Source organism: Oryctolagus cuniculus, chromosome 18 (assembly GCF_051225735.1).
Source record: "Oryctolagus cuniculus isolate XC-2025 breed Fujian yellow rabbit chromosome 18, ASM5122573v1, whole genome shotgun sequence".
In the NCBI taxonomy this organism is placed as follows: Eukaryota; Metazoa; Chordata; class Mammalia; order Lagomorpha; family Leporidae; genus Oryctolagus; species Oryctolagus cuniculus.
In genome coordinates this window covers 9,743,718-9,766,452 of record NC_142884.1, presented here as the reverse complement: position 1 = coordinate 9,766,452, position 22,735 = coordinate 9,743,718, and the positions used below count along the sequence as shown (strand labels likewise).

The window sequence follows — 22,735 nt, the reverse complement described above, 5'->3', positions numbered from 1 at the left end:
CTTTAGTGGGAAAGCTGGGCGTGTGGGCCGGCAGCCCTGTTCCCTTCCTGTTAGCATTATTTTATAAAAACAGAGTGGAGCCTGTGACGCACTCGTTCTCGGAGGCCCTCGGCAGCCCCAGGGCCAGGTAAGAGGAATCCTCCAGGTTTCCTCCAGAACCTCTTCCCCGGCGGAGCCGCGAGGGGCCAGGGTGCAGCCCAGCTCCTCATCCTCCTGCTCCGGCCGGGCCCTGGTCACCTGCGGACAGTGGGCTTGATGGGGCGAAGGCCGGAGCAGGACCCCACACACAGCAGAGAGTGCAAGGAGGAGCAAGAGGAGAGGTACCGTGTTCCTCTGTTTATTTGAAGAGAACAAAGAATCAACCACCAGCTCTGTACAAAAACATGGCCTGAGAGCCGTGACTCCTAAGGCCGGCCCCTTTCCTATCCCCCGACCCCAATCCCCACCCCCACCCCCCAATTTGTCAGAAAAAAAAAAAAAAACAGGGTAAGATCAAAAAACCCAAACTCTGCAAAAACATTATCATGAAAACAGCAGGGAGACCGTCCTGGGCCCCCCTCACCCCCTCCCTCCCCTCCCCAGGAATTGGGGGCCGTGGGGGTAGGGGCTGTGTTGGTGGCCACGGTGGGCAGCAGGGTGGGGGTGGGGTGGCAGGTTTAGTGTTTGGCAGCCAGGGGGGTTGAGGGCGGGGGAGATCTGTGATGCTGTCCCGGCCCCCAAAGGACACCCAAAAACAGTTTATAAAAACCAGGACCAGAGCGCAGAAGAGAAAAGAGTCTTCAGGATCCAAAACTAAATAGTGGAAAGATTTTTTTTTCTTTTCTAAAAGGCAAAAAACTACAAATATCCCAGGTCCTGAGCTCCCCAAGACTTGGGTCCTCCACCGCCCGCCGCCCCCCAAAAAAAACCCGGCAGGAGGGGGATGGGGAGCGGGGAGAAGTTGTTCTTAAAAAATCACCCCGATGGGAAGGCTGTTCCCCGTCAGCTTCCTCCGCCGCCCGCCGCCGTCAGGGCCAGGGCCAGGGCTATGCCGGCAAACTCAGCTTCTTCCCCTTCAGGACTGCGGGGAGAGAAAGGGGGCGGGCGTTAGTCCCAGAGGCCCCGATCACGGAGCTGGGGACCCTGGCCTCACCCAGGGGCTGAGTCATGGCCCCACTTCTGCACCGGCTGCTCCTGCCCCCTTGAAGAACTCGGGCTGGGGGCCAAGGGTTGGTGAGGGAGGTGGGGTCAGAGGGCCTCAGCCTTAACCCCCAGAGCAGGGGGAGTGCTGGGAATTACACACACACACACACCCCGCCCTTCACCTTGTAGCCCCTCCCTCTTCACAAAGCTTCTGGTTTTCAGGCCTCTGCCCAACATCACCTCCTACAGGCAGTCCCCCAGTCTCTGCAGTGATTCACAGAAGCATCTGGGGTTCCCTCGCTTCCTAGCCCTGACCCTGATCCTCACTACGGGCAGCCCCTCCCGCACTAGAACGCAAGGGGACAGGGCCTTGTTCCCCGGGGAGGCAGGGGTTGGAGGTCGAGCTCCTAGGAGGGCGGTGGGCATGAGCTTGGGGAAGTGGGAGAAGCAGACCCCAGGGCCTCCCACCCCCTGCCCCCCGCTACCTTTGGTGACGTAGAGGTAGAAGAAATCGCAGTAGAGAACCGTCTGGACCAGGCCGGCCACGATGGCGATGAGGTCGAAGAAGCCCTCGAAGTGGTAGCGCCAGATCCAGTTGAAGAGATAGAGCGTGCGGTAGACGCCCAGCGCGAACAGGTAGTGGCTGGTGATGGTCTCCGCCTCGCCCGTCTTGCTCACCATGAACAGCTGCGGCAAGATGGCTACCGACTCCAGGTAGATGGAGAAAGTCCAGAGGATCTGTGCGGGGCGGAGGCCGGGGCAGAGAACAGGGCACGAATGGGAGGGCAGCAACACAACCCCGGCACGCGCACACCACCGTGAGCACCCGAGGAAACAAGGCGCCGGGCAGGGGAGACGCTCGCACCACCCAGGGAGCAGCAGGGCCGGCGCTCCAGCGAAGGGCGCGCGGTTGGAACCTGGGCACCCAGGCCGTCCAAGCCTCCGCCTGCCCGTCCCTGCGGTGGGCACGGAATCTCCCCACTCCCCTCCACTCCCCGACTCGAAAGCCTCTGGCGGTGGGGGAGGGGCAGTGTCAGGTGCAGCGTCTCCTCTCCGGGACACCAGGACACCAAGAGTCCCACATCCGCTTCCGACTCCAGCTTCCTGCCTGCTCCCGCACACCCCGGCAGGCAGCGGGTGACGCCTCAGGTCCTCGGGTCCCTGCCACTCAGCAAGGGAGACCCAGAGGGAGTTCTGGGCTCCTGGCTTTGCTGTGGCCCTGCCCTGGCGGTCACACACATTGGCAGAGTGAAACAGCAGATGGAAGATCTCTGTCTCTTTGCCTTTCAAATAAGTTGAGGAAGGAAAAAAAAAATCCCCTGGCAGCTTCTCCCTGTTGCAAACAGAATAAAAATCCAAACTCCTGATCTCGGCTGTCAAGGTCCTGCCCAATCCCATCTTATTCCCTGCGCAGGGCCTTTGCACTCACCACTGCTCGGAGAGGGACTGTCCTGTCTCCCCTTTCCGGACCCCCACATCAGCCCATCTTATCTCCTTTCTGGCCGTGCCCACCTGAACGCGCACATCCTGTTCCCCCTGGGGGCCCCAGCACCTAGCACAGCTCCTGAGTGAGTGGAGGGAAACAGTGTCTAGAGAGGGCTAGGAGCCTGCACCACCACTGGGCACCCCAGGGACTGCTGGACGACGAGAGGAAGAGGCTGCGCCCCGCCAGCCCCTTTTCAGGCCCCGGTTCTGAAAGTGCCACCTGGGCCACTCGTGGTCTGCGAGACGCACTGAAACCTCCCCTCCAAGAGCAGAGCAGGTGGCAGCTGTGGGCCCTGCGCAGTTGCTTTGGTTTGCGGGATCCCCCCCGCCCCCCCGCTGGCCCCGCCAGCACTCACGGTATCCAGGCGTCGCTCACTGGCTGAAGCCTCACCCCACGCCCCCCACCCCACCCAGGTAGCTCCTGTTATTCCCGAAATACAGAGAACCTGAGGCCCAGGGGACAGGCAACTGACCCAAGGACACGCCAGATTCCTGCTCCCACTCTCCAGAATCTTCCAGCAAAGCTCTTGGCAAGCCAGGCCGGCTGGGGCTCTCAGGAACCCGTCACCCCCTCGGGGTTGCAGAAGCACCAGCAAAGGGGATGTGAAAGCTCTGATGCATCCTACTCGATTTTGTGGTATCTGAAATTTCCTGAAAGTATTTATTTATTTCAAATTAATTGCAGAGACAGCTCCTATCCGTTAGTTCACTCCTCAAATGCTGGCCACAGGCCCCCAGCAGGGGCCAAAGCCAGGAGGCAGAGATGCAGTCCAGGGGCTGGAACCGTGGCGCAGCAGGTTAAGCTACGGCTTCAGATGCCGGCATCCCACGTGAGCACCGGTTCAAGTCCCGGCTGCTCCACTTCCAATCCAGCTCCCTGCTAATGCGCCTCGGAAAGCAGCAGCAGATGGTCAAAGTACCCTGGGCCCTGCCACCCGCGTGGGCCACCAGGATAGAGTTCCAGGCTCCTGGCTGGGCCAGGCTGTTGCAGCTACTTGGGGAATGGACCAGCAATTGAAAGACCTCTCCCTACACCCCCTCTGTGTGCGTCTCTTTCTTTCCCTGCCTTTCAAGGGAGGGAAAGAAGGGAGAGAGAAATGCAATCCAGGTCTCCCCAGTGGGCAGCAGGAACCCACTGCTGCCCCTCAGGATCCACACTGGCAGGAAGCCGGGTCAGGAGCCGGACCTGAGGCCTGGGATGTGGGACACAGGCATCTTACCCCGGTGTCCGAATGTTGAAAGAACTATATGCTCCCGAGTGAACCAGCGGGTATAGACCCCTCTCCCCTCTCCCCTCTCCCTCTCTCTCCTCTCTGTGTAACTCTTTCAAATAAATAAATCTTTAAAAAAAATAATATATGCTCCCTCTATGCTTAAAACATGATTTTTTTTTTTTTTTTAGCATGCACCAGTTAACAGCATGGGCTTCGGGAACAGGCTGACCTGGGTTCGAATGCTATGAGCTCGAATCACCTGTGTCTGTGACCTTAGTCCTTGGAGAAATGGGGATGCAGGTGCCTGCTTCTTTGGGGACCAGGACATCAGACAGCATGCTTGGAAGGCCTTGCTTGGGGCTGAGCACACAGTTGGTGCCAATATTTTGCACAAGTGCCCCCCAACACACACACACACTTTGCATGAAAGGGCCTCAAAAGCTGGAGTCCAGAGGCCCAGGTTCTGGCCTGGCCTCCGCTGCCTTGAGCAAGCCCACTGCTGTCCCTAGCCACACTCAGTCTCCTCATCTGGAAAATGGGCACAGGGTGGTTTGGGTAGGTGCCCGTTGCAAGCTACCAATGACAACACACAGGCAAAGTCCAGGACCTGCAGCCAAGCCAAGGAACCCCAAGGGCTAGAGTCACCCACTGGCTGGCTTTGAAAACTATATTTTGAATCTGTGACCAACACTTTTAAATGAGATCCTGCCTGAAGACAGAATTCTGACTTCCAATGGAAACCTCGGCAGGTCTGGCCGCCCAGGGTTAGCTTCCTACGAGGCAGGGGGCGGGCGTGAGGGCAGGAAGGCTGCCCTGGATTTGGGATTCCTGCCAGGCCCCAGGAGACACACGATCAAGGCCTAGAGGAGTTTGTACCGGCCCCGCCAAAACAGCGGGTGATGAGAACCACGGCAGCTAAGGTCCAGAAGCAGAAGCACCATGCTTGGGACTAAGCACTCCCGTCTCCGGACCAACCTAGACACGGCTCCTCCAACCTCCCGCCAGACACTGTGCTCGGGGGAGCCAAGGGGGACGAGCTGAGCCCCCCGTCTGCCAGCCGGAAGTCCCTGGCACCGATAAGCTGCAGAACTTGCCAGAAGTACCGTGGCTGCGGAGTGGGCAGAACAGGGCCTCACATCCCCGCGCGCTGGCTCCAGAGCCCAGCCGTGTTTTCCCACCAGGCCAAGCGTGTGGCTCTCGGTAGCTGTTTGTCAGTTTACAAACGGGGAATCAGAGGCACCGACGGCTCAAGTTGGGGACCCAGTGTCACGCCAATAAAATCTGGCAGATCTGGGATCCAGTTCCTCAGTCTGGTTCTCGCTGGGCCAGTGGCCCTGGACACGGCGTTTAGATGCCCTGGGCCTCAGTGTTCTCACCAGTGAAATGGGACTATTAGGAGTGAAAAGCTAACACAGGTGGAATGCTCACCACAGCGTCTGGCACAGCCCGCGCACCCAACAAGTGAGACAAGGCGGTCTGAGCGGACCCCACAGGAGACAGCTCTAGGGAGGGTCGGGCCAGGCTCCTCCCACCTGACCGTCGCAGGGCCCGGGAAGGGCGGCCTACCTCCAGGGGGGTGAAATCATGGTTCACCAGGAACGCCAGGACGGCCGTGGGGACGACGAGGAACTCCACCCGGAAGGTGTCGTGGTTGCCGTCGTAAGTGGCTTTGAACTTGCTGTAAATCATCCAGACTGTGGTGAAGGAGCAAGCTATGTAGACCACCTGATGGGGGCGGGGGGGGGGGGGCGGTGAGGAGAAGGCGGCTCGGCCCGCAGGGTGGGGCCTGGGCCACCTGCAGGACACCCAGCCCCCCCTCCAGGGAGGGGGCGGAGCCGTTACCTTCATGCACGTGTTGTAGAGTGAGATGTAGTTGGTGAAGAGGTCCAGGTAGCGGGCAGTGAACACCACAGCAAACAGGACCTGGCTCTTGCCCGAAATCCCTGCAGCCCCGCCAGACAAGGGAGAGATGAGGCTGCCACGGACCGGACGGGCACAGACGCGGGGACCAGCCTGGAGGCAGCTCTGGAATGCAGCCGTCCCCAAGGGCCTCCCAAGCACCGGGCTCCGGGCCCTTTCCCACCGCCCACAGCCAGGGGGCAGTCCCGGCCCTGAAGCTACTCCAGCCCGAGGCTCCATCCCAGGCTAGGCCTCATAACCACCCCGGGGGCCCACGAGGGTCCTCCCCCGATCTGAGCTGCGAAGGGGCCTGAGGGAGAGGACCCTGTCTGACCTCAGCGCCCCCCTGCCCCCGGAACCAGTCACCTCCCTCGCGGCTCCCTTCCTGGCAGCCACCGTCCACGTCACCAACTCCGGGCCACCTCCCCGCCTGCCATGGCTCCCTGCTCCCAGCCCAAGAACCTCCAGGCTGCCCAACTGGGGCTGCGGGAGGCTGAACTGGGGTCCTGGAGTTGCCGCCGCCCCCCCCCCCAAAACTGTGCGTCCTGCAGGCTGGAGAAGGCGGCCGACCCCCTGGTGACCCCAGACCTGGGTTCTCTCGCAAGCAGTGGGAGAGGACCGTGTGCTCCCAAACCCTACCCACCGAGTCCCGGGACGCCCCACTCCGGTCTCCCCGCCCCCCGCCCCAGTGGGCCTCTCACCGGCACAAGAGCGAGACTTCCAGATTTTGAGCAGAAGCAAGATGATGGCTAGGAGGTGGGAGAGGTCTCCCAGGAATCGGAAGAGATTCATGGCTGGGGGCGCTCTGGCAGGGCTGAGCTGCAGGGAGGCGGGCTGGCGGGGGGCTGCCCCCCGGGGCTGCTGCTCGGGCCGGGCGACCGGGCTGGGGGGCGGGAAAGGGACCCTCGGGTGGGCTCCGCTCGGCGGAGGGGGCCCTGGAAGGGGGAGCCAAAGCCGGAGCTGGTGGCCGAGCTGGAGCCGGGAAGAGGGAGGGAGAGCGGGAGGGGGAGGAACCCGGGCTGGGAGCCCCGCCCCCGAAGGCGGGAGCCGGTTCTCGGGCTCCCCCTGTCGCGCACCTGCGGCCGTGCAGCGTCAGCGCCGAATGCGCCCGCAAGGTTGCCTGCCATGAACTTTTGGGGTCTTTGGGATCCGAGACTCCCAAATCCAGCACTCGTGGCCCCAGGCAACCGTATCTCTTCCAGGACGTAGTCCAGCCGCCCGTGCTCCGCCCTGGGTGGGAATTCAGGAGGCTGGTGGCTGAGCTTTGAAGTTCGGGACAGAGACCCCAAGGCTGGGTTGCAGGCATCTGCCTCAGCGGGGGCCTCCCACTCCAAACCACCCAGGAGACAGGAAGGCAGCCCCCAGCCCCTCCTTCCTCAGATCCAGGGGTCCAGCCTCAGCCTCCCCTCCCTCAGACCCAGGGGTCCAGGCCCCAGCCCCTCCTCCCTCAGACCCAGGAGTCCAGCCCCCAGCCCTCCTCCCTCAGACCCAGGGGTCCAGCCCCAGCCCTCCTCCCTCAGGCCCAGGAGTCCAGCCCCAGCCCTCCTCCCTCAGACCCAGAGGTCCAGCCCCCAGCACCTCCTCCCTCAGACCCAGGGGTCCAGCCCCCAGCCCCTCCTCCCTCAGACTCAGGAGTCCAGGCCCCAGTGCCTCCTCCCTCAGATCCAGGGGTCCAGCCCCCAGCCCCTCCTCCCTCTACTCAGGGGTCCAGGCCCCAGTGCCTCCTCCCTCAGACACGGGGGTCCAGCCCCCAGCCCTCCTCCCTCAGACCCAGGGGTCCAGTCCCAGCCCTCCTCCCTCAGACCCAGGGGTCCAGCCCCCAGCATCTCCTCCCTCAGACCCAGGGGTCCAGACCCAGCCCTCCTCCCACAGACCCATGGGTCCAGAAGTCCCTTCTCCACTGGGACCCAGGAATCTGGGGGCCCTCCTTGGAGCCCAAGTTCCTTTTTTTTTTTTTTTTTACAGGCAGAGTGGACAGTGAGAGAGAGAGAGAGAGAAAGGTCTTCCTTTACCGTTGGTTCACCCTCCAAATGGCCACTACAGCCGGCGCACCGCGCTGATCCGAAGCCAGAAGCCAGGTGCTTCTCCTGGTCTCCCATGGGGTGCAGGGCCCAAGCACTTGGGCCATCCTCCACTGCACTCCCTGGCCACAGCAGAGAGCTGGCCTGGAAGAGGGGCCACCGGGACAGAATCCGGCGCCCCAACCGGGACTAGAACCCGGGGTGCTGGCACCGCAGGCAGAGGATTAGCCTAGTGAGCCGTGGCACCGGCCCCCAAGTTCCTTTTAAGTACTGGGCGTCCTGACTTCCCAGCACAAACCGTGCTTGGGGCCCCAAGGAGAAATACCTCCGGACCCTGTTTCTTGAGCAACCTCAACCTCCATCATGCACAGGTGCTCAGACACCCCTGGGGGAAGGCAGTGTGTTCCCCCTGCAGACCACAGCCTCCCCTGGATCTGAGGGAGGAGGGCTGGGGTTGGACTCCTGGGTTGAGGGAGGAGGGGCTGGGACCCTGGATCCCTGGGGCTGGGGGAGGAGGGGCTGGGGGTTGGATCCCTGTGTCTGAGGGAGGAAGACAGGGGCTGGATCCCTGGGTCTGAGGGAGGAAGACAGGGTCTGGATCCCTGGGTCTGAGGGAGGAGGGCAGGGGCTGGACCCATGGGTCTGAGGAAGGGGAATGGGGGCTGGACCCCTGGGTCTGAGGGAGGAGGGCAGGGGCTGGACCCGTGGGTCTGAGGGGAGAGGGCGGGGGCTGGACCCCTGGGTCTGAGGGGGGAAGGCAGGGACTGGACTGATGGGTCTGAGGGAGGGGAGCAGGGGCTGGACCCGTGGGTCTGAGGGGGGAGTGCAGGGGCCAGATTCGTGGGTCTGAGGGAGGAGGCGGGGGCTGGCCTCAGTGAAGGAGACCTGGTTTGCAGGCCTGGCTTTCTAGGACAACAGAGGCCAATTGATGGCTGTAGGCAATGGACACTGAGGTCAGGGGAAAGCCCCCTGCTTCCCAAGCCTCAGCGTGGGGAGGGGGCAGCACTCGGCCCCCCAAGCCCTGCGCCCAGGTGCAGAGCTGCTGGCTCCACACCGGGCTCTGAGTCCCCACCTGCCCTCCTCCTCCTTTTTGTTTTCAGCCCCTCACTCCCTGGTCCCAGGGGGAGGGCAGAGGCTGGGAGTGGGGGGGAGCAGCCCCCTCCCCCCAGCCCTGGCAGGAGAAGGGGTCCCCAGGGACGCCAGGAGGGGGGGCTGTGGGTCTCCCGGCAGGGACGGACGGGGACTGAATGTTAATCGCATCCCGAGTGAGTGTGTGTGTGTGTGTGAGAATAGCGAGTGTGCGAATCCCTCCCGCTCCGGCTCCTCCAAGCCGCCGCCGCTGCCGCCGCCGCCACCGCCGCCACCCTCCGCCCGCAGCCTCCCTCGGCCACCGGTGCCCAGCCGGGGGGTGTCGGCCTGGGAGGGTCCGCCCGGCCCCCAGGCTTCTCCCGAAGGACTGCCATCTCCCCGGTGAGGACCCGTGTGTCTGGGGCTGTGGTGCCGAGGGGGGGTGTGTCTGTGTGAGGGCTGCGGCGCAGCCGAGTCAGGGAGGGGTCTTTCTGTCTGCGCCCACCCTGAGCCCCCCCAAGCCTGGATGGATGCTGTGTACCTGGGATCTGTGCCTCCTGTCTGCGTCCCGCCGGGCGTCCGGCCGCCTGCGTCCTCCCGTCTGTCCAGACAGCCCGAACCCCATCGGACCCCCTTGTGTGTGTGTGTGCGCGCGTCTCCTTCCTCTGGCTCCGGGGGTGTGCGGGGGGAATCCCAGGGAAGCGAGGCTGTGCGTGTGTGCCCGTGTGTGTTTCTGCTTGTGTCTGAGAGTGGGGGTGCCCAGGGTGGGGGGCCTGGGGTGGACAAGCGAGGAAGGGAAGGGGCAAGCAGCTCCCCAGAGAGGCAGGCTCCCGCCCCCCGCCCCAGACACACGCCAGCCACTGGCTTCAGAGGTGACCCAGACAGACAGACAGACAGACGCTGGGGATGGGGGGTGCGAGTGAGCCAGGGAGAGGTGGGACCGGACACATGGGCGGGGGGAGGAGCCGGGGCTGAAGCAGCAGGGGGAGGCACCCCTGGTGGGCGGAGGGGGGATCCCCACGGGGTCGGGCCGCAAGAGGACACCCCGACAGCCTCCGCAATGTCCGGGGCCCAACTTCCAGCGCAACATGTGTAGCCGCGTCCTCGCCTAGTCCCAGTGGCCGCAACCTTGGGGGACAGACAGGGCAGGACAGGACCGAGGAAGAGGAGGGAGAGCCGGAGCCAGGGACAGGCAGGAGGTCCTCGCCGCTGCCGCTGCCGCCGCCGCCGCCGCCGCCGCCGCCGCCGCCCCAGGGCCTGCCCCCCCACCCCCAGCGGCTCCCTGGGCCCTCGGCGGAATCTTCGGGTCGCCGGACGCCGGGTTCCGGTCCTGGCCACCCCCGCAACCCCCCCCACAGAACAGGGTCATGAAAAGGTAAGCAGGGGCAGGGGATGCAGGGGTGAGGGTGGGGATGTGGACCCCCTCCCCAATCTAGGACAGGGAAAGTTGGCTGGGGGGGGTCCCTGGGGGGAGGGGCCTGAACGGTGGTGGGGAGTCCTTCCTGCCCCCCAGCACCTCACCCGCCATGAGTTGTCCTCCAAACCCACCTTCTTCCTCTGTGAGACCCTTTATCCTGGGCTCCTGCACCCCAGGCCTCCCTAGCCCCCCATCTGCCTGCCAGTGGCCCTTCTCCCAGCCCCACACCCCTCCCTCCCCTGCTCACCACCTCTCTGCACACCCCCCCACACACATCAGCAGCCCCTGTCTCCGGCCGGCCCCATGCCTCTCCCTCTCCGTCTCCCCTTCCATCTCAGAGCTATGAATCTGCTATTAATACTGCTGCCAAGGACCTTGAGGGCACCCCGGCCCCCAGCTGCCACCCCTTCCTCAAGGTTCTGGAACACCCTGCCAGCCTCCCTCAGCGGCAGGACTGGGATGGGGAGAGACCGGGGGGGGGGGGGCAGGACGCCGTCTGCAGCACGACTCGGGGTGGGGGGAGCTGTTGATCAAACTGGCCTCTTCTCTCCTTCTCCTTCTGTGATGATGGGGGGAGCAACGGAGATGGGGACACCCCAGGAGCCTCAGGCACCCTCCCCCTCCTCAACTCACGGACAGCACCTGAGTGGGACGGCTGGGGAGGCTGCAGTGGCGGGGGGGAGGGGGCACCTGGCATGTGGAGGCTGGCAGAGTTTGGGGCAAGACAAGGGTCCAGGAGGGAGGGGAGGGCTGGGAACCAGGACTCCTGGGTCTTATGGGGAGAGAGGAGCCGGGAACCCGCACCCTTGTTTGCTGGGGGTGGAGGAGGCTCAGCACCCGGACCCCTGGGTCCTGGGACTCTGGGGGTCTGCGGGAGAAGTTGGGAGGACCAGGCTTCTGAGTCCAAGGGACGAGGGGCTGGGAGCTCCGTCTCTCCAGTCCCTGACAGCGCAGGGGACAAGGGTCTGGCCCTGCGGCCACCACCGTGTGAACAGGAAGAACAGAGACAGCAGACACGGGGCCTGAGGGTGCAGGCTCTGGCAATGGGGCCTCTAGTGCTGTCCCCAGCCCCTCCTAGGGAATGGGCTGGACACCCAACCTCCTGAGAAGGGTGGGGCTGAGGGTGCCTCCTGGGCCCCAACAGGGAAGCAGGACCCCCCCTCCGTGGGTCCCCAAGGGCAGAGGCCAGGTGGGGGCGGTTCTGACACAGGCAGGGTTGGAGGGGGCGGTGCTGAGGGGTGAGCAGCCCTAGGGAAGGGAGGGGAGAGCCAGAGTTAACCCCGCGGGGGCCAGGCCACAGCTGTGGGTTATTTTGGGGTGGAGGGGGGCTATTCTGAGCGCTGATTGAGCCAGCTGCTTGGGGACAGGCAACCAGGGGAGGGGCGAGGAGGAGCCGGCAGTGGGAGGGGCTCGTGCCAGAAGCCCCCACCCCGGGGGTGGGGAGACGGTGGCCAGGATCTCGGGGAAGGTGAGGTGTTGGGCGGGGCGGAGTGGGGAGAGGCCTCCAGGCAGGGGAGGGGGTGTGGGCCTTTCCCCCACCCTGGCTGGCTGTGGGGTGGACGAGCCCTGTGCTACCATGGCAACTGGACAGGAGCCTGATTGACAGCAAGAGAGAACCCTTCCCTGTCCGACCCCCGAGCCCCTCAGGAAGCCCCTGGTGCGCGGTCCCTGTCTGAGAACCAGGAGTCCAGGTCCCCCGTGCCCTCCTCCCTCAGACCAGCACCCGGGAGTCTGGGCTCCCAGCCCAGCCGCCCCAGGCGGCCACCACTTGACAGGGGCACAGGAAAAGACGCTGCACTTCTTCTAATTGACTAAATTGCTCTGGGCTGGGAGCCAGAGGACCCCCCACCCCCAACAGCTCACCACAGCTGTGCCCCCAACCCTTCCCTCCAGCCTGGCTCCCCCGACTGTCCTGAGAATGGGGAGGGGGCCAGGGACAGGAGTCAGGGGACGACTGGGGGCTGGAGGCTGTGGCCGGGGTGAGGGCCCAGGTTTTGGGGGGCCTTTCCTCTCCCTAGGACGCCCCACTAATTTCGCCTTCTCTCTCTCTCCCCCACACACACCTGACCCCTTTTCCCTCTCTCATTTTTGTCCCTCACTTTTCCTCCCTTTTATTTTGTGCTGCCTTTCATGTCTGTGCCGCGCACCTCGCTGGCGGGGGTCTCGGGCTCCGGTTCGCCTCTATTTCTGTCTCCTGTGTTTCCTCGCCTGCCCGCACCTCGATTCGGTCTGTGCGCGGGTCTCGCGGGCGGCGGCGGCTGCGGGGGTCTCTCTCTTCTCTGCCCAACTTTCTGCGGGTTTCCTGCGCCTGTCTCGCCCCCCCACGCCCCCACCCCGAGCCTCCCCTATCCCTGTCGCCCCTTTCCCTCTTTGCCTGCCACCCCAACACCCACCCTGCGCGTCTTTGTGGCTCCCCCCTTTCTCACACCCCAATTCCTCTGCTCCATCGCCCCCCGCCACGGGGGTCTCTCCGTGTCCCCCTGACCCCGTCTCTCGCCCTCCTCCGTCCATCCCACCCCCACCTCGTGTCTCAGAGGCCGCCCGGAGGGGCCCGCAGGCGATGCGCGGCGCCGGTGGCCCCCGCGGCCCTCGGGGCCCCGCTAGGATGTTGCTGCTGCTGGCGCTAGCCTGCGCCAGCCCGTTCCCCGAGGAGGCCCCGGGGCCGGGCGGCGCCGGCGGGCTCGGCGTGGGCCTCGGCGGGGCGCGGCCGCTCAACGTGGCGCTCGTGTTCTCCGGGCCGGCGTACGCGGCCGAGGCGGCGCGCCTGGGGCCGGCCGTGGCGGCGGCCGTGCGCAGCCCGGGCCTGGACGTGCGGCCCGTGGCGCTGGTGCTCAACGGCTCGGACCCGCGCAGCCTGGTGCTGCAGCTCTGCGACCTGCTGTCGGGGCTCCGCGTGCACGGCGTCGTCTTCGAGGACGACTCGCGCGCGCCCGCCGTGGCGCCCATCCTCGACTTCCTGTCGGCCCAGACCTCGCTGCCCATCGTGGCCGTGCACGGCGGCGCGGCGCTCGTGCTCACGCCCAAGGTGCGCGCGGCGGGGACTGGGCTCCGGGGCCGCGTCCCGGGTGGGGGGTGGGGGTCTGGGTCACTGGGGGCAGTGTCCGAGAAGCAGGGTCAGAGGCCATGGAGGGTGTGGGGGGTTACCTGGGCCCAGTCCTAGAGGTGAGTGACCGCAAGAAAGGCGAGTGGCGGGTAGGGGTGGGGTCTGGGATCAGTGAGGGCAAAAGGGTTGGGGTGCAGACAGGGCGGAGTGTACGGAGGAGGAGGCTGAACTGGGATGGGGAGGAGAGGGGGCCGAGAGGCGGGGGAGTCGCCAGTGGGAGGTGGGGGGCCTGCCGGGGAGGAGGGGGTGTCCAGCTATGGAAAGCGGGTATAAAGACCTGCGGTAGAGGCGGCTCAGCCAGGGAGTGGGCCGCGGAGGGTAGAGGCCATAGCCGGCCGTGGCTTGGAGTGAGGCCTCAGAGGCCGTCCAGGTAGCCAGGAGAAGCCTGGACCGAGCCAGGCCTTCGGACTGACAAGGAGGCGGGGCCTGAAACGGGGGTGTGGCCTGTTCCGGGGCGGGGCCAGTTGAAGAGGGAGGTGGGGCTCCCTGCGGGACCCGCCTGAGTGGGTGGGGCCTAAATGGGCCGGTTCCCTGCTGTGAGGGCCAGTGGCTTTGTGACTGGGTCATCGTTGCATGCTGGGACTTGTAGTTCAGCCCATAGCATTCTGGAAGGACCTCCGTCCCACTTGGCTGTTCTCCTTGGCATGGCATTGTCCAGAGATCTGTAAGCAGATTTGCAGACTTGGAAGGTGAACTTGTTCTTTCCTGGATGTCAGCTCCGTGGTGGCTAAGGTGACCCAGCCCGTTGCATCGTGCATTGGGCGCTGTGGTCCGCCCAGTGTCTGCACTTTGCTTTCTGGGAAATGTAGTCTATGGAAGTGCAGTCTGGCTGGAGGAACAAGTGGTCCTCAGGGCGCCATCTGTGTCCCGCTGAATGCTGGAACAGGGGCCCCCAGCCCACTTGCACCCACTCGCTGTTCTCATTACAGCACAGGAGGGTTTATTGAGCCCTGATTCTGTGCCAGGTTCTGGGGAATACGGTGTGTGAGTGTGGAGGGAGCCGAGGCCTCTGCCTTATGGAGCCTGCATTCTAATGAGGAGACAGACGAGACCGGGAAGGGTAAAATGTGTCCTGGAGGACACGGGCAGGATGCTGGGATGACTGCGGCGGATCGTGGGCAGCGCAGGCCTCCCTGCTACACCTGAGGAGAGAGCCAAGGCGGGAGGAGCCAGGACGGTGACCCCAGGAGGGGCCAGCTGAGGGCAAAGCTTGAGACGTCGGAGAAAGGGCGAGGAGGGAGCGTGGTTGGAGCCGGTGAGGGGCCTGGTGCAGCCAAGGCTTTAACTTGATTCTGAAGTCTTGACTCACTGGTGGATGTTTTCCAACCAAGAGGGGATGAGATGCAATCGATATTTGCAAGCGGTCACGGTGGCCGCCGTTCGGGAGCAGAAGGAGAGCTGCAGGAGTAGAAGCGGAGGTGGGGAGGGGAAGTGGTGACCGCGAGGACTGGACAGGCGGGGAGATGTTTGAACGGAGAGCAGCAAGGACCTGAGACGGCCTGGGTGTGGGTGAGAGGCACAGGGAAGGCATGGTCGAGGTTTGGGGTGGAACCAAAGAGAGAAGACGGGAAGCTGGTCTGAGGTGAGGGAAAGAGCTGGAAGTTTGATTTTTTTATAGATGTTTTACTTGAAAGGCAGTTACAGAGAGAGAATTTTCCACCCACTGGTTCACTCCTGTAATGGCCGCAAAGACTGTAACTGGACCAGGATGAAGGATGAAACCAGGAGCCAAGAGCTCCATTCGGGTCTCCCCCACGGGTGCCAGGGGCCTAGGTTATGTGGTTCATCCTCCGCTGCTTTCCCAGACACCTTAACAGGGAGCTGGGTCGGAAATGGAGCAGCCGGGACTCGAACTGGTGCTCACATGAGACGCTGGTGTCACAGGCAGCAGCTTAGCCTGCTCGGCCTCGACAGTTTAACCCCAGGCCCGACTGACATCGCCGGGGAGGGAGGAGAGAGAGCACTAAGGGGCACCCCTCGTTTAAGGTTCGGGCTGAGAAAGAGGGCGGGAAAGGACACGGGGAGTCCGGAGGAAAACCAGAGACAGGAAAGTGGGAGCCGCGGCGCCCTCGCGGCATGCTGGGAGATGTAGTCTCCCAGGCGCACACCGGGAGCTGGTGCATGCTGGGAGTTGTAGTTCCGCCGCTGGCCGCCGGTGTGCTCTGGGCAGTGATGTTTGCTGCTGTAACAAAGGAGCCCCCAGACCTGCGCAGAAACAACCCAACAGGCGGGTTGTCCCTCATGCCCGTGTCCTCTTGCTCCGCGTGGGGACTCAGGCCTTGTGGCTCTGCAGCGGCCCTGAGCAGTCCCGAGAGGCAGGCTTCCAGGGGGAACAGGAGAGTGTGGGGTGAGCCGCAGTCAGCGAGCTGGGAGCCGAGGGCCCCCTAGCAGCGGCCAGGAGGGCCAGTGCTCGCGGGCGAGGCCTGACGTCCGGTCCCTCCCGACAGGAGAAGGGCTCCACGTTCCTGCAGCTGGGCTCCTCCACCGAGCAGCAGCTGCAGGTCATCTTCGAGGTGCTGGAGGAGTACGACTGGACGTCCTTTGTAGCAGTGACCACGCGTGCCCCCGGCCACCGGGCCTTCCTGTCCTACATCGAGGTGCTGACCGACGGCAGCCTGGTGGGCTGGGAGCACCGCGGGGCGCTCACGCTGGACCCCGGGGCCGGCGAGGCCGTGCTGGGCGCCCAGCTCCGCAGCGTCAGCGCCCAGATCCGCCTGCTCTTCTGCGCCCGCGAGGAGGCCGAGCCCGTGTTCCGGGCAGCCGAGGAGGCCGGCCTCACGGGGCCCGGCTACGTGTGGTTCATGGTGGGGCCGCAGCTGGCCGGCGGTGGGGGCTCGGGGGCCCCCGGGGAGCCCCCGCTTCTGCCCGGCGGCGTCCCGCTGCCCGCGGGGCTGTTTGCGGTGCGCTCTGCCGGCTGGCGGGATGACCTGGCCCGCCGCGTGGCGGCCGGCGTGGCCGTGGTGGCCAGAGGCGCCCAGGCTCTGCTGCGTGACTACGGCTTCCTGCCGGAGCTTGGCCACGACTGCCGGGCCCAGAACCGCACCCACCGCGGCGAGAGTCTGCACAGGTGAGTGGGGCCGGCGGGAGGGGCCTGACCACCTGCAGCTCTCATGAGCAGGGTGGGCTCCCGTGCCAAACAGCCCTCGCGCTCAGCTTCCTTCCTGCCCCCCCTTAAATATTTATTTGAAAGGCAGAGTTACAGAGAGAATTTTCCATCTGCTGGTTCAACTCCCCAAATGGCCGCAACAACCTGGGTTGGTCCAGGCCACAGGCTGGAACAGCATCTGGGACCAAAGTACTTGGTCCATCTTCCACTGCATTCCCAGGCACATTAGCAGGGAGCTGGAGCAACCGGGACTTGAACCGGCGCCCATACAGGGTGCAGGCGGCCCCTTTATTGGCTATGCCACAGCACTGGCACTGCCTTCTGCCTTCTGCCTTCTTGGTGGTACATAAATACAAATATGATCAACAACCCGCATAAGACATGAGCAGAGCCTGATTAACAAACAGAGCTCACAGGGGCCGGCGCTGTGGTGCAGTGGGTTAACGCCCTGGCCTGAAGCACCAGCATCCCATATGGGCACTGGTTTGAGACCCAGCTGCTCCACTTCCCATCCAGCTCTCTGCTATGGCCTGGGAAAGCAGTAGAAGATGGCCCAAGTCCTTGAGACCCTGCACCCATGTAAGAGCCCTGGGAGAAGCTCCTGGCTCCTGGCTTCGGATCGGTGCGGCTCCGGCCATTGCGGCCAATTGGGGAGTGAACCATCGGATGGAAGACCTCTCTCTCTCTCTTTCTCTGTAATGCTGACTTTCAAATAAATTCATTAATTAAAAGAAAAAAAAAAACAGAGCTCACAGTCCGGGGGCTCAAATGTGGGATAAGTTTGTGCCCCCCCCCAGAGCAATCCGTGCTCGGCCTGGTCACTCAGGGACCTGGGGTCCCCCCAGCCCCCTGCTGGCCGCTCTGATATCTCTGCACAGTTGAAGCTGGGTTGCGGGCATGACAGAGTGGGCCTAGCTCAAGAGAAGGGGGAAGATGAATGGGAGAGAAAGCAATTATGTTTGGAGTAAATGAGCTGGAAGAGACCAGTCTCCCCTGCTCTCCGGGAGAACACACCAGGAGAACACAGGCAGGGGCCAGGGCTGACTTATTGGTTATTCACAACAACGTCCGCTCTGGCCGACCCAGCCCCTGGGCTGTGCTGATTATCAAGCTGTACTTTTTATTTTTAAAAAAAAAAGATTTATTTTATTTATTTGAAAGTCAGAGTTACAGAGAGGTAGAGCCAGAGAGAGAGAGAGAGAGAGGTCTTCCATCCGCTGGTTCACTCCCCAAATGACCACAACGGCCAAAGCTGCACCGATCCGAAGCCAGGAGCCAGATGCTTCTTCCGGGTCCCCCACGTGGGTACAGGGGCCCAAGGACTTGGGCCATCTTCTACTGCTTTCCCAGGCCATAGCAGAGAGCTGGATGGGAAGTGGAGCAGCTAGGTCTCGAACCAGCGCACATATGGGATGCCAGTGCTGCAGGCCTTGGCTTCAATCTGCTTCTTCATAGCGCCGGCCCCCAAGCTGTACTTTTTAAATGTTTGTTTATTTTCATCTATGTGAAAGGCAAAGTGACAGAGAGAGAGAGAGAGAGAGAGAGAGGTCTTTCCACCACCAATTCAGTCCGCAACTGGCCACAACAGCCGTTGCTGGGCCAGGCCGAAGCCAGGAGCCCAGAGCTCTGCCTGGGTCTCCTACGTGGGTGCAGGAGCCCAAGCAGTTGAGCCCTATGTACTGCCACCCAGCATGCAATAGCAGGGAGCTGGATTGGAAATAAAGTAGCTCGGACTTGAACCAGCACCGATATGGGATGTGGCTGTCCCAACCTGCTGCGTCACCACGCCCACCCTGCCGGTCAGATGTTTTCAGTATCACTGGTGCAGTGCAGGTGGCCTGAGCTAGCTGCAGGCGAGGCTGGGGGTGGGGATCGTGGCTGACGGCACACACTGCCACCTTAGAACAGAGCTGGACGGGAGACAGCTTCTCCATCATCGGAAGCTCTGGGAGTGGGCGGCTGGGGGGTGGGGACAGAATGGAGGATGGACAGACCTTCAATCTGGGAATGAAGAGACGGGTTGAGTTTGGGGAGAGGTGACAGGGACGAGGGAGAGGACCCAAGGGAGAACGGAGAACTGCCGAGTTGGGAGTCAGGATCCCGGGACAGGAGGCTGAGAAAAGCAGCCCTCGCTCCTGGGCACATGCTGAGCGCCTGCAGGGCCCAGGGCTCTCGCTGGACACTGAGCACACAGAGCTGTGCGCTCCGTGGGCCCCTCCTTCCAAGAACGCAGGGCGCCGTGGGGGTGGCGGGCAGCGCTGGGACAGTGGCCACGCGGAGCGATGGCGGCAGCTCCGGCGTCCCCGGAGCACCTGGGAGGGGGACTAGGAGGTGGCAGGAGACACCGGCTCTCGCTGAAGTTTCCTCGGGGGAAAAAGGGCGATTACTGGAAAGATAAACACACACAGAAGCTCAGACGTCAGGAATTGAGGCCAAGCCCGGGGCCGGCTCCCCTTTCATGTCTGAGCTTCTTAGTCACTCCCTGTCTCCCTGCCTCTCTCTCCCCCGTCCTGCCAGGCTTACCTCTCTGCACCCACGGTTCCCCATCCCTGGCAACTCCAGCCCCTCCCGGCCACCACACAGCTCTCCGGATATTTTTAAAACCTTAGTTAATTGATTTTGAGAGGCAGAGGGCCCTCCCAAGCCTTGGTTCACTTCCCAAATCTATCCCTCCCTCCTCTTCTTCCCCCATTGAGAAGTCCTCCGGTGGGTCTGCTCTGTGACAGGCACTGCTCCGGGACAGGAGAATGGTGCCGAGGCAGGTCTCTGTTCTCGCAGTCCTGCAGCCTCGCGGTGAGCACGCAGGAAGCAGAGAGTAGGGCGAGCATCTCGCCCAGCGGTTACCTGCATCCCGGGTTCAATTCCCGCCTCCGGGTCCTGCTCATGCAGCCCCTGGGAGGCAGCAGCGATGGCCCGGGAAGTTGGGTTCCTGCCACCCTGTGGGAGACCTGGATTCATCCCGGGCTCTCCCCGCTTCAGCCCAGCCCAGCCCCAGGCTCTGTGGGCCTTTGGGAAGTGAACCAGTGGATGGAAGTGTGCCCGCTCTGTCTCTCTCAAATAAGTAAATGATTTTTTTTTTTTCTTAAAAGAAAGCATCAGCAGATGGTAACTTTTGAGATGAGAACAAAACGGTGAATGTGTCAGGAAATGCTGGGGGAGGGGTGTGGGCTAGGTGGGATTGGTCAAGACAGGCCTTTCGGAGTAGGAGGAATTTGGAAATTTAAAATAAATGGACAGAGAGGAGGCACGCCTTGGAAGAGCGGAGTGAAGGGCAAAGGAGAACAGTGGCGAAAGTCCTGGCGTAGGGCTGCCTGCCAGGAGGCCTGCAGTGCGGCCAGGCCAGCGGGGCCGGGACACAGCAAGCGGGAGGCAGAAAGGGCTAAGCAGGGGGCGGGGACACACAGGGCCAGGCCAGGTGGGGCCTGAGCCAGGCGCTGGGTCTCGACTGGGTTGCAAGAGCAGTGGGGAGTTTGCCGGGGATGGAGTAGTCCAGGCAGGCAGAACAGCAGGTGCAAAGGCCCAGAGCAGACAGGTTGGTGCAACCACAGGAGCTCACAGCAGGTGGAGGCGACAGGCTGAGCGGGTCGGAGGTAGATGGTGCAGGTCCTTGCCTGGAGCGCCAGCCCATGGGCGGGGCTGTGAGCAGGGGAGGGGGGAGTCAGCTTGGGGGTACAGAGGACCTCTGAGAGGCCCTGGGGGCCCAGGCCTGCTGTGGAGATAGGAGGGAGGGGCTGGGGGCGGTGTGGCTTTCGGCATCTGGGACACCTCGTCCCCTGGCTTCTTCCCAAAGAAAAAGAACCAGAGCTGAGTCTTTGTTTTAAAGATTTATTGGTTCGAAAGGCAGAGTGACAGACATCTTCCATCTGCTGGTTCATTCCCCAGATGGCCACCACGGCCCCGGGGCTGGACCAGGCTGAAGCCAGGAGCCAGGGACTGCGCCTGCCTCTCCCCCGTGGGTGGCAGGGCCCCTGAGCTGTCTTTAGGACACACAGGAGCTGGTGAGGATGGGAGGGGGTGGGTGCAGATTCCCCAGGGAGAGGACAGCGGCTGGAGAGGCCTGGAGATGGGACACCCCGCAGTGGGCGTTGATTGCTGTGGGGAGGCTGTCACAGCGGGCAGAGACCCCAGCACTGCCCGGGTCCCCCATCAGGGGAGGGTGAGATCCCGCAGGTGAAGGAGGTGAGAGCCCAGCCAGGTCCAGGGCAGATCTGTACCGGGGGGCTCTGCCCCCCTGCTGCTGCCTGGGTCTAGCGGGGTCCCCACCTGCCCCCTCCCTTGCTCCTGGGCAGGTACTTCATGAACATTACCTGGGATAACCGGGATTACTCTTTCAACGAGGATGGCTTCCTGGTGAACCCCTCCCTGGTGGTCATCTCCCTCACCAGGGACCGGACGTGGGAGGTGGTGAGTCACAACCCAGGCCTCACGCACCGGCCGGGGGTGGGGTGGGGGTGGGGCCTGGCTCCTGGCGGGGGGTCTGAGGGCGGTCAGGACACCCTGGGAAGCCCCCGCAGCGAGCCCGACTCCTGGTTCTTGGCCAAGGTGGGCAGCTGGGAGCAGCAGACCCTCCGCCTCAAGTACCCGCTGTGGTCCCGCTACGGCCGCTTCCTGCAGCCGGTGGACGACACGCAGCACTTGACGGTGGCCACGCTCGAAGAGAGGCCCTTCGTCATCGTGGAGCCCGCGGACCCCACCAGCGGCACCTGCATCCGCGACTCGGTGCCCTGCAGGAGCCAGCTCAACAGAACGCACAGGTGCCCACCCACCCACCCCGCCAGGCCCCACGCGGACCCCGAGCAAGGCGCTGAACTCCAACCCCTCGGGCCTCCGTCTCCCTCTCCTCGGGCCTCCGGGGGGCGGGGGGCGTGCGAGGGAGGGTCCCCGACCTCCCCGAGCCTGATTGCTCCCCGCAGCCCCCCGCCGGACGCCCCCCGCCCGGAAAAGCGGTGCTGCAAGGGCTTCTGCATCGACATCCTGAAGCGGCTGGCGCACACCATCGGCTTCAGCTACGACCTCTACCTGGTCACCAACGGCAAGCATGGCAAGAAGATCGATGGCGTGTGGAACGGCATGATCGGAGAGGTGAGCGGGTGGCGCCGGTGGGTGAGGGGCGGGGCCACGCCAGCAGTGTGCCTGGGGCGAGGGGCGGGGCCACGCCAGCCGTGTGCCTGGGCGAGGGGCGGGGACGGGATGTCTGGGGGGCGTGGCCAGTTGAGGGTCCGGAAAAGGGATTGGGGAGAACGGCAGGAGGCGGGGCTTGGAGGGCGGGACTCTTAAAAGGGGCAGGGCCTGGAGTGGAACCCCAGCTCTTAAGCGAGCTTGATGGAGAGTCGGGATGGACTCACCTCTGCCTTTCCCTAGCCCACTCTGCGCCCCGCTGCCCTCCTGGCGTCCCTCCCGGTGTCCTCCTGGGGTGGGGCTTGGCCCACCGTGGGTGTCCACCCTCGCGGGCCGAGCTCCCACGCCCGCTCCCCGCCCCCACCCCAGGTGTTCTACCAGCGGGCGGACATGGCCATCGGCTCCCTCACCATCAACGAAGAGCGGTCGGAGATCGTGGACTTCTCTGTCCCCTTCGTGGAGACGGGCATCAGCGTGATGGTGGCACGCAGCAATGGCACCGTGTCCCCCTCGGCCTTCCTCGGTGAGCTGGGGCCCTGGGACCAGGAGCCAGACCTAGGCCAGCAGCTAGCTGGCCGCCACCACGCAGGGTTCCCGCGCAGCCTCGCAGGGGCCGCAGCAAATAAACTCTAAAGGGGGCACGGGCAGGATGGTTTCCGATGGCAATAAAGCCCCGTGAGAAATCAGGCCAGCGTGACGCCATGGGTGGGTGGATGGAAGTGGCCCCTTTGGGGGGGACCTCGGCCTGCAGGGGCCTGGCTGGAAAGGGGTGGGCTGTGCCTGGAGGGTCTCTGTGACTGGGGCCTTGGACAAGATGGGAGGCAGCATTGTAAACACGAGCGGTGGAGTGGGGACGGGTGATTGGATTTGGGCTTTTCCCGGATCCCACTGCTGGCTCTGTGGGACCAAGAGGCCAGTGAAGGGTCAGTGTCCAAGGTCCATGCCGGGGAAGGATGGCGGTGCGGGGAGACCAGGAGATGGATGCGGGCTGAGGCTTCCAGGCAGACTGGGAGGAGGGCCCCTCTCCTGCGCTGGAGCAGTGGACATGCGGCCAGCGGCGACGGTTCATGTCAGGTCTCACCGGCCCCTTGATGTCTGAGCCAGGACGCTGGGAGAGCAGGGAGCTGGGAGCAGACGCGTCCCTTCCTTTGTGTTTTGTTTTCTGTCTGTTTCCCCCCAAAC

General features: G+C 63.8%; 2 protein-coding genes across 2 annotated transcripts in view; one reads left to right on the top strand and one right to left on the bottom strand.

The window, feature by feature from the left end:
* Nucleotides 1–793: 793 nt before the first annotated feature.
* KDELR1 (KDEL endoplasmic reticulum protein retention receptor 1) lies at nt 794–6,757 on the bottom strand. Its single transcript, XM_051840061.3, has 5 exons — nt 6,422–6,757; nt 5,664–5,764; nt 5,388–5,546; nt 1,608–1,860; nt 794–1,060 (listed from the first exon to the last, which is right to left on the bottom strand). Exons 1-5 carry the CDS (start codon nt 6,510–6,512, stop codon nt 1,026–1,028), a joined length of 639 nt encoding a protein of 212 aa, XP_051696021.1. The 5' UTR covers nt 6,513–6,757; the 3' UTR covers nt 794–1,025.
* Nucleotides 6,758–9,823: 3,066 nt separating this feature from the next.
* GRIN2D (glutamate ionotropic receptor NMDA type subunit 2D) overlaps nt 9,824–22,735 on the top strand; it is a 29,800-nt gene continuing 16,888 nt past the window's right edge. The window contains exons 1-7 of the mRNA XM_070063119.2: nt 9,824–10,184; nt 12,761–13,251; nt 15,777–16,396; nt 20,725–20,839; nt 20,978–21,189; nt 21,349–21,517; nt 21,923–22,076. Of these exons, the coding sequence (XP_069919220.1) occupies nt 12,787–13,251; nt 15,777–16,396; nt 20,725–20,839; nt 20,978–21,189; nt 21,349–21,517; nt 21,923–22,076 (1,735 nt within the window). The 5' untranslated portion in view covers nt 9,824–10,184; nt 12,761–12,786. The remainder of the gene's footprint in view (nt 10,185–12,760; nt 13,252–15,776; nt 16,397–20,724; nt 20,840–20,977; nt 21,190–21,348; nt 21,518–21,922; nt 22,077–22,735) is intronic.

Bases quoted from the DNA above. Each gene is read 5' to 3' on its own strand.
- KDELR1 (XM_051840061.3), bottom strand. From the start codon at position 6,512: ATGAATCTCTTCCGATTCCTGGGAGACCTCTCCCACCTCCTAGCCATC. The intron at 5,765-6,421 runs GTGAGAGGCCCA...GCGGGGCTGCAG, and splicing joins GAAGTCTCGCTCTTGTGCCG to GGATTTCGGGCAAGAGCCAG. The intron at 1,861-5,387 runs GTAGGCCGCCCT...CGCCCCGCACAG, and splicing joins ATGATTTCACCCCCCTGGAG to ATCCTCTGGACTTTCTCCAT.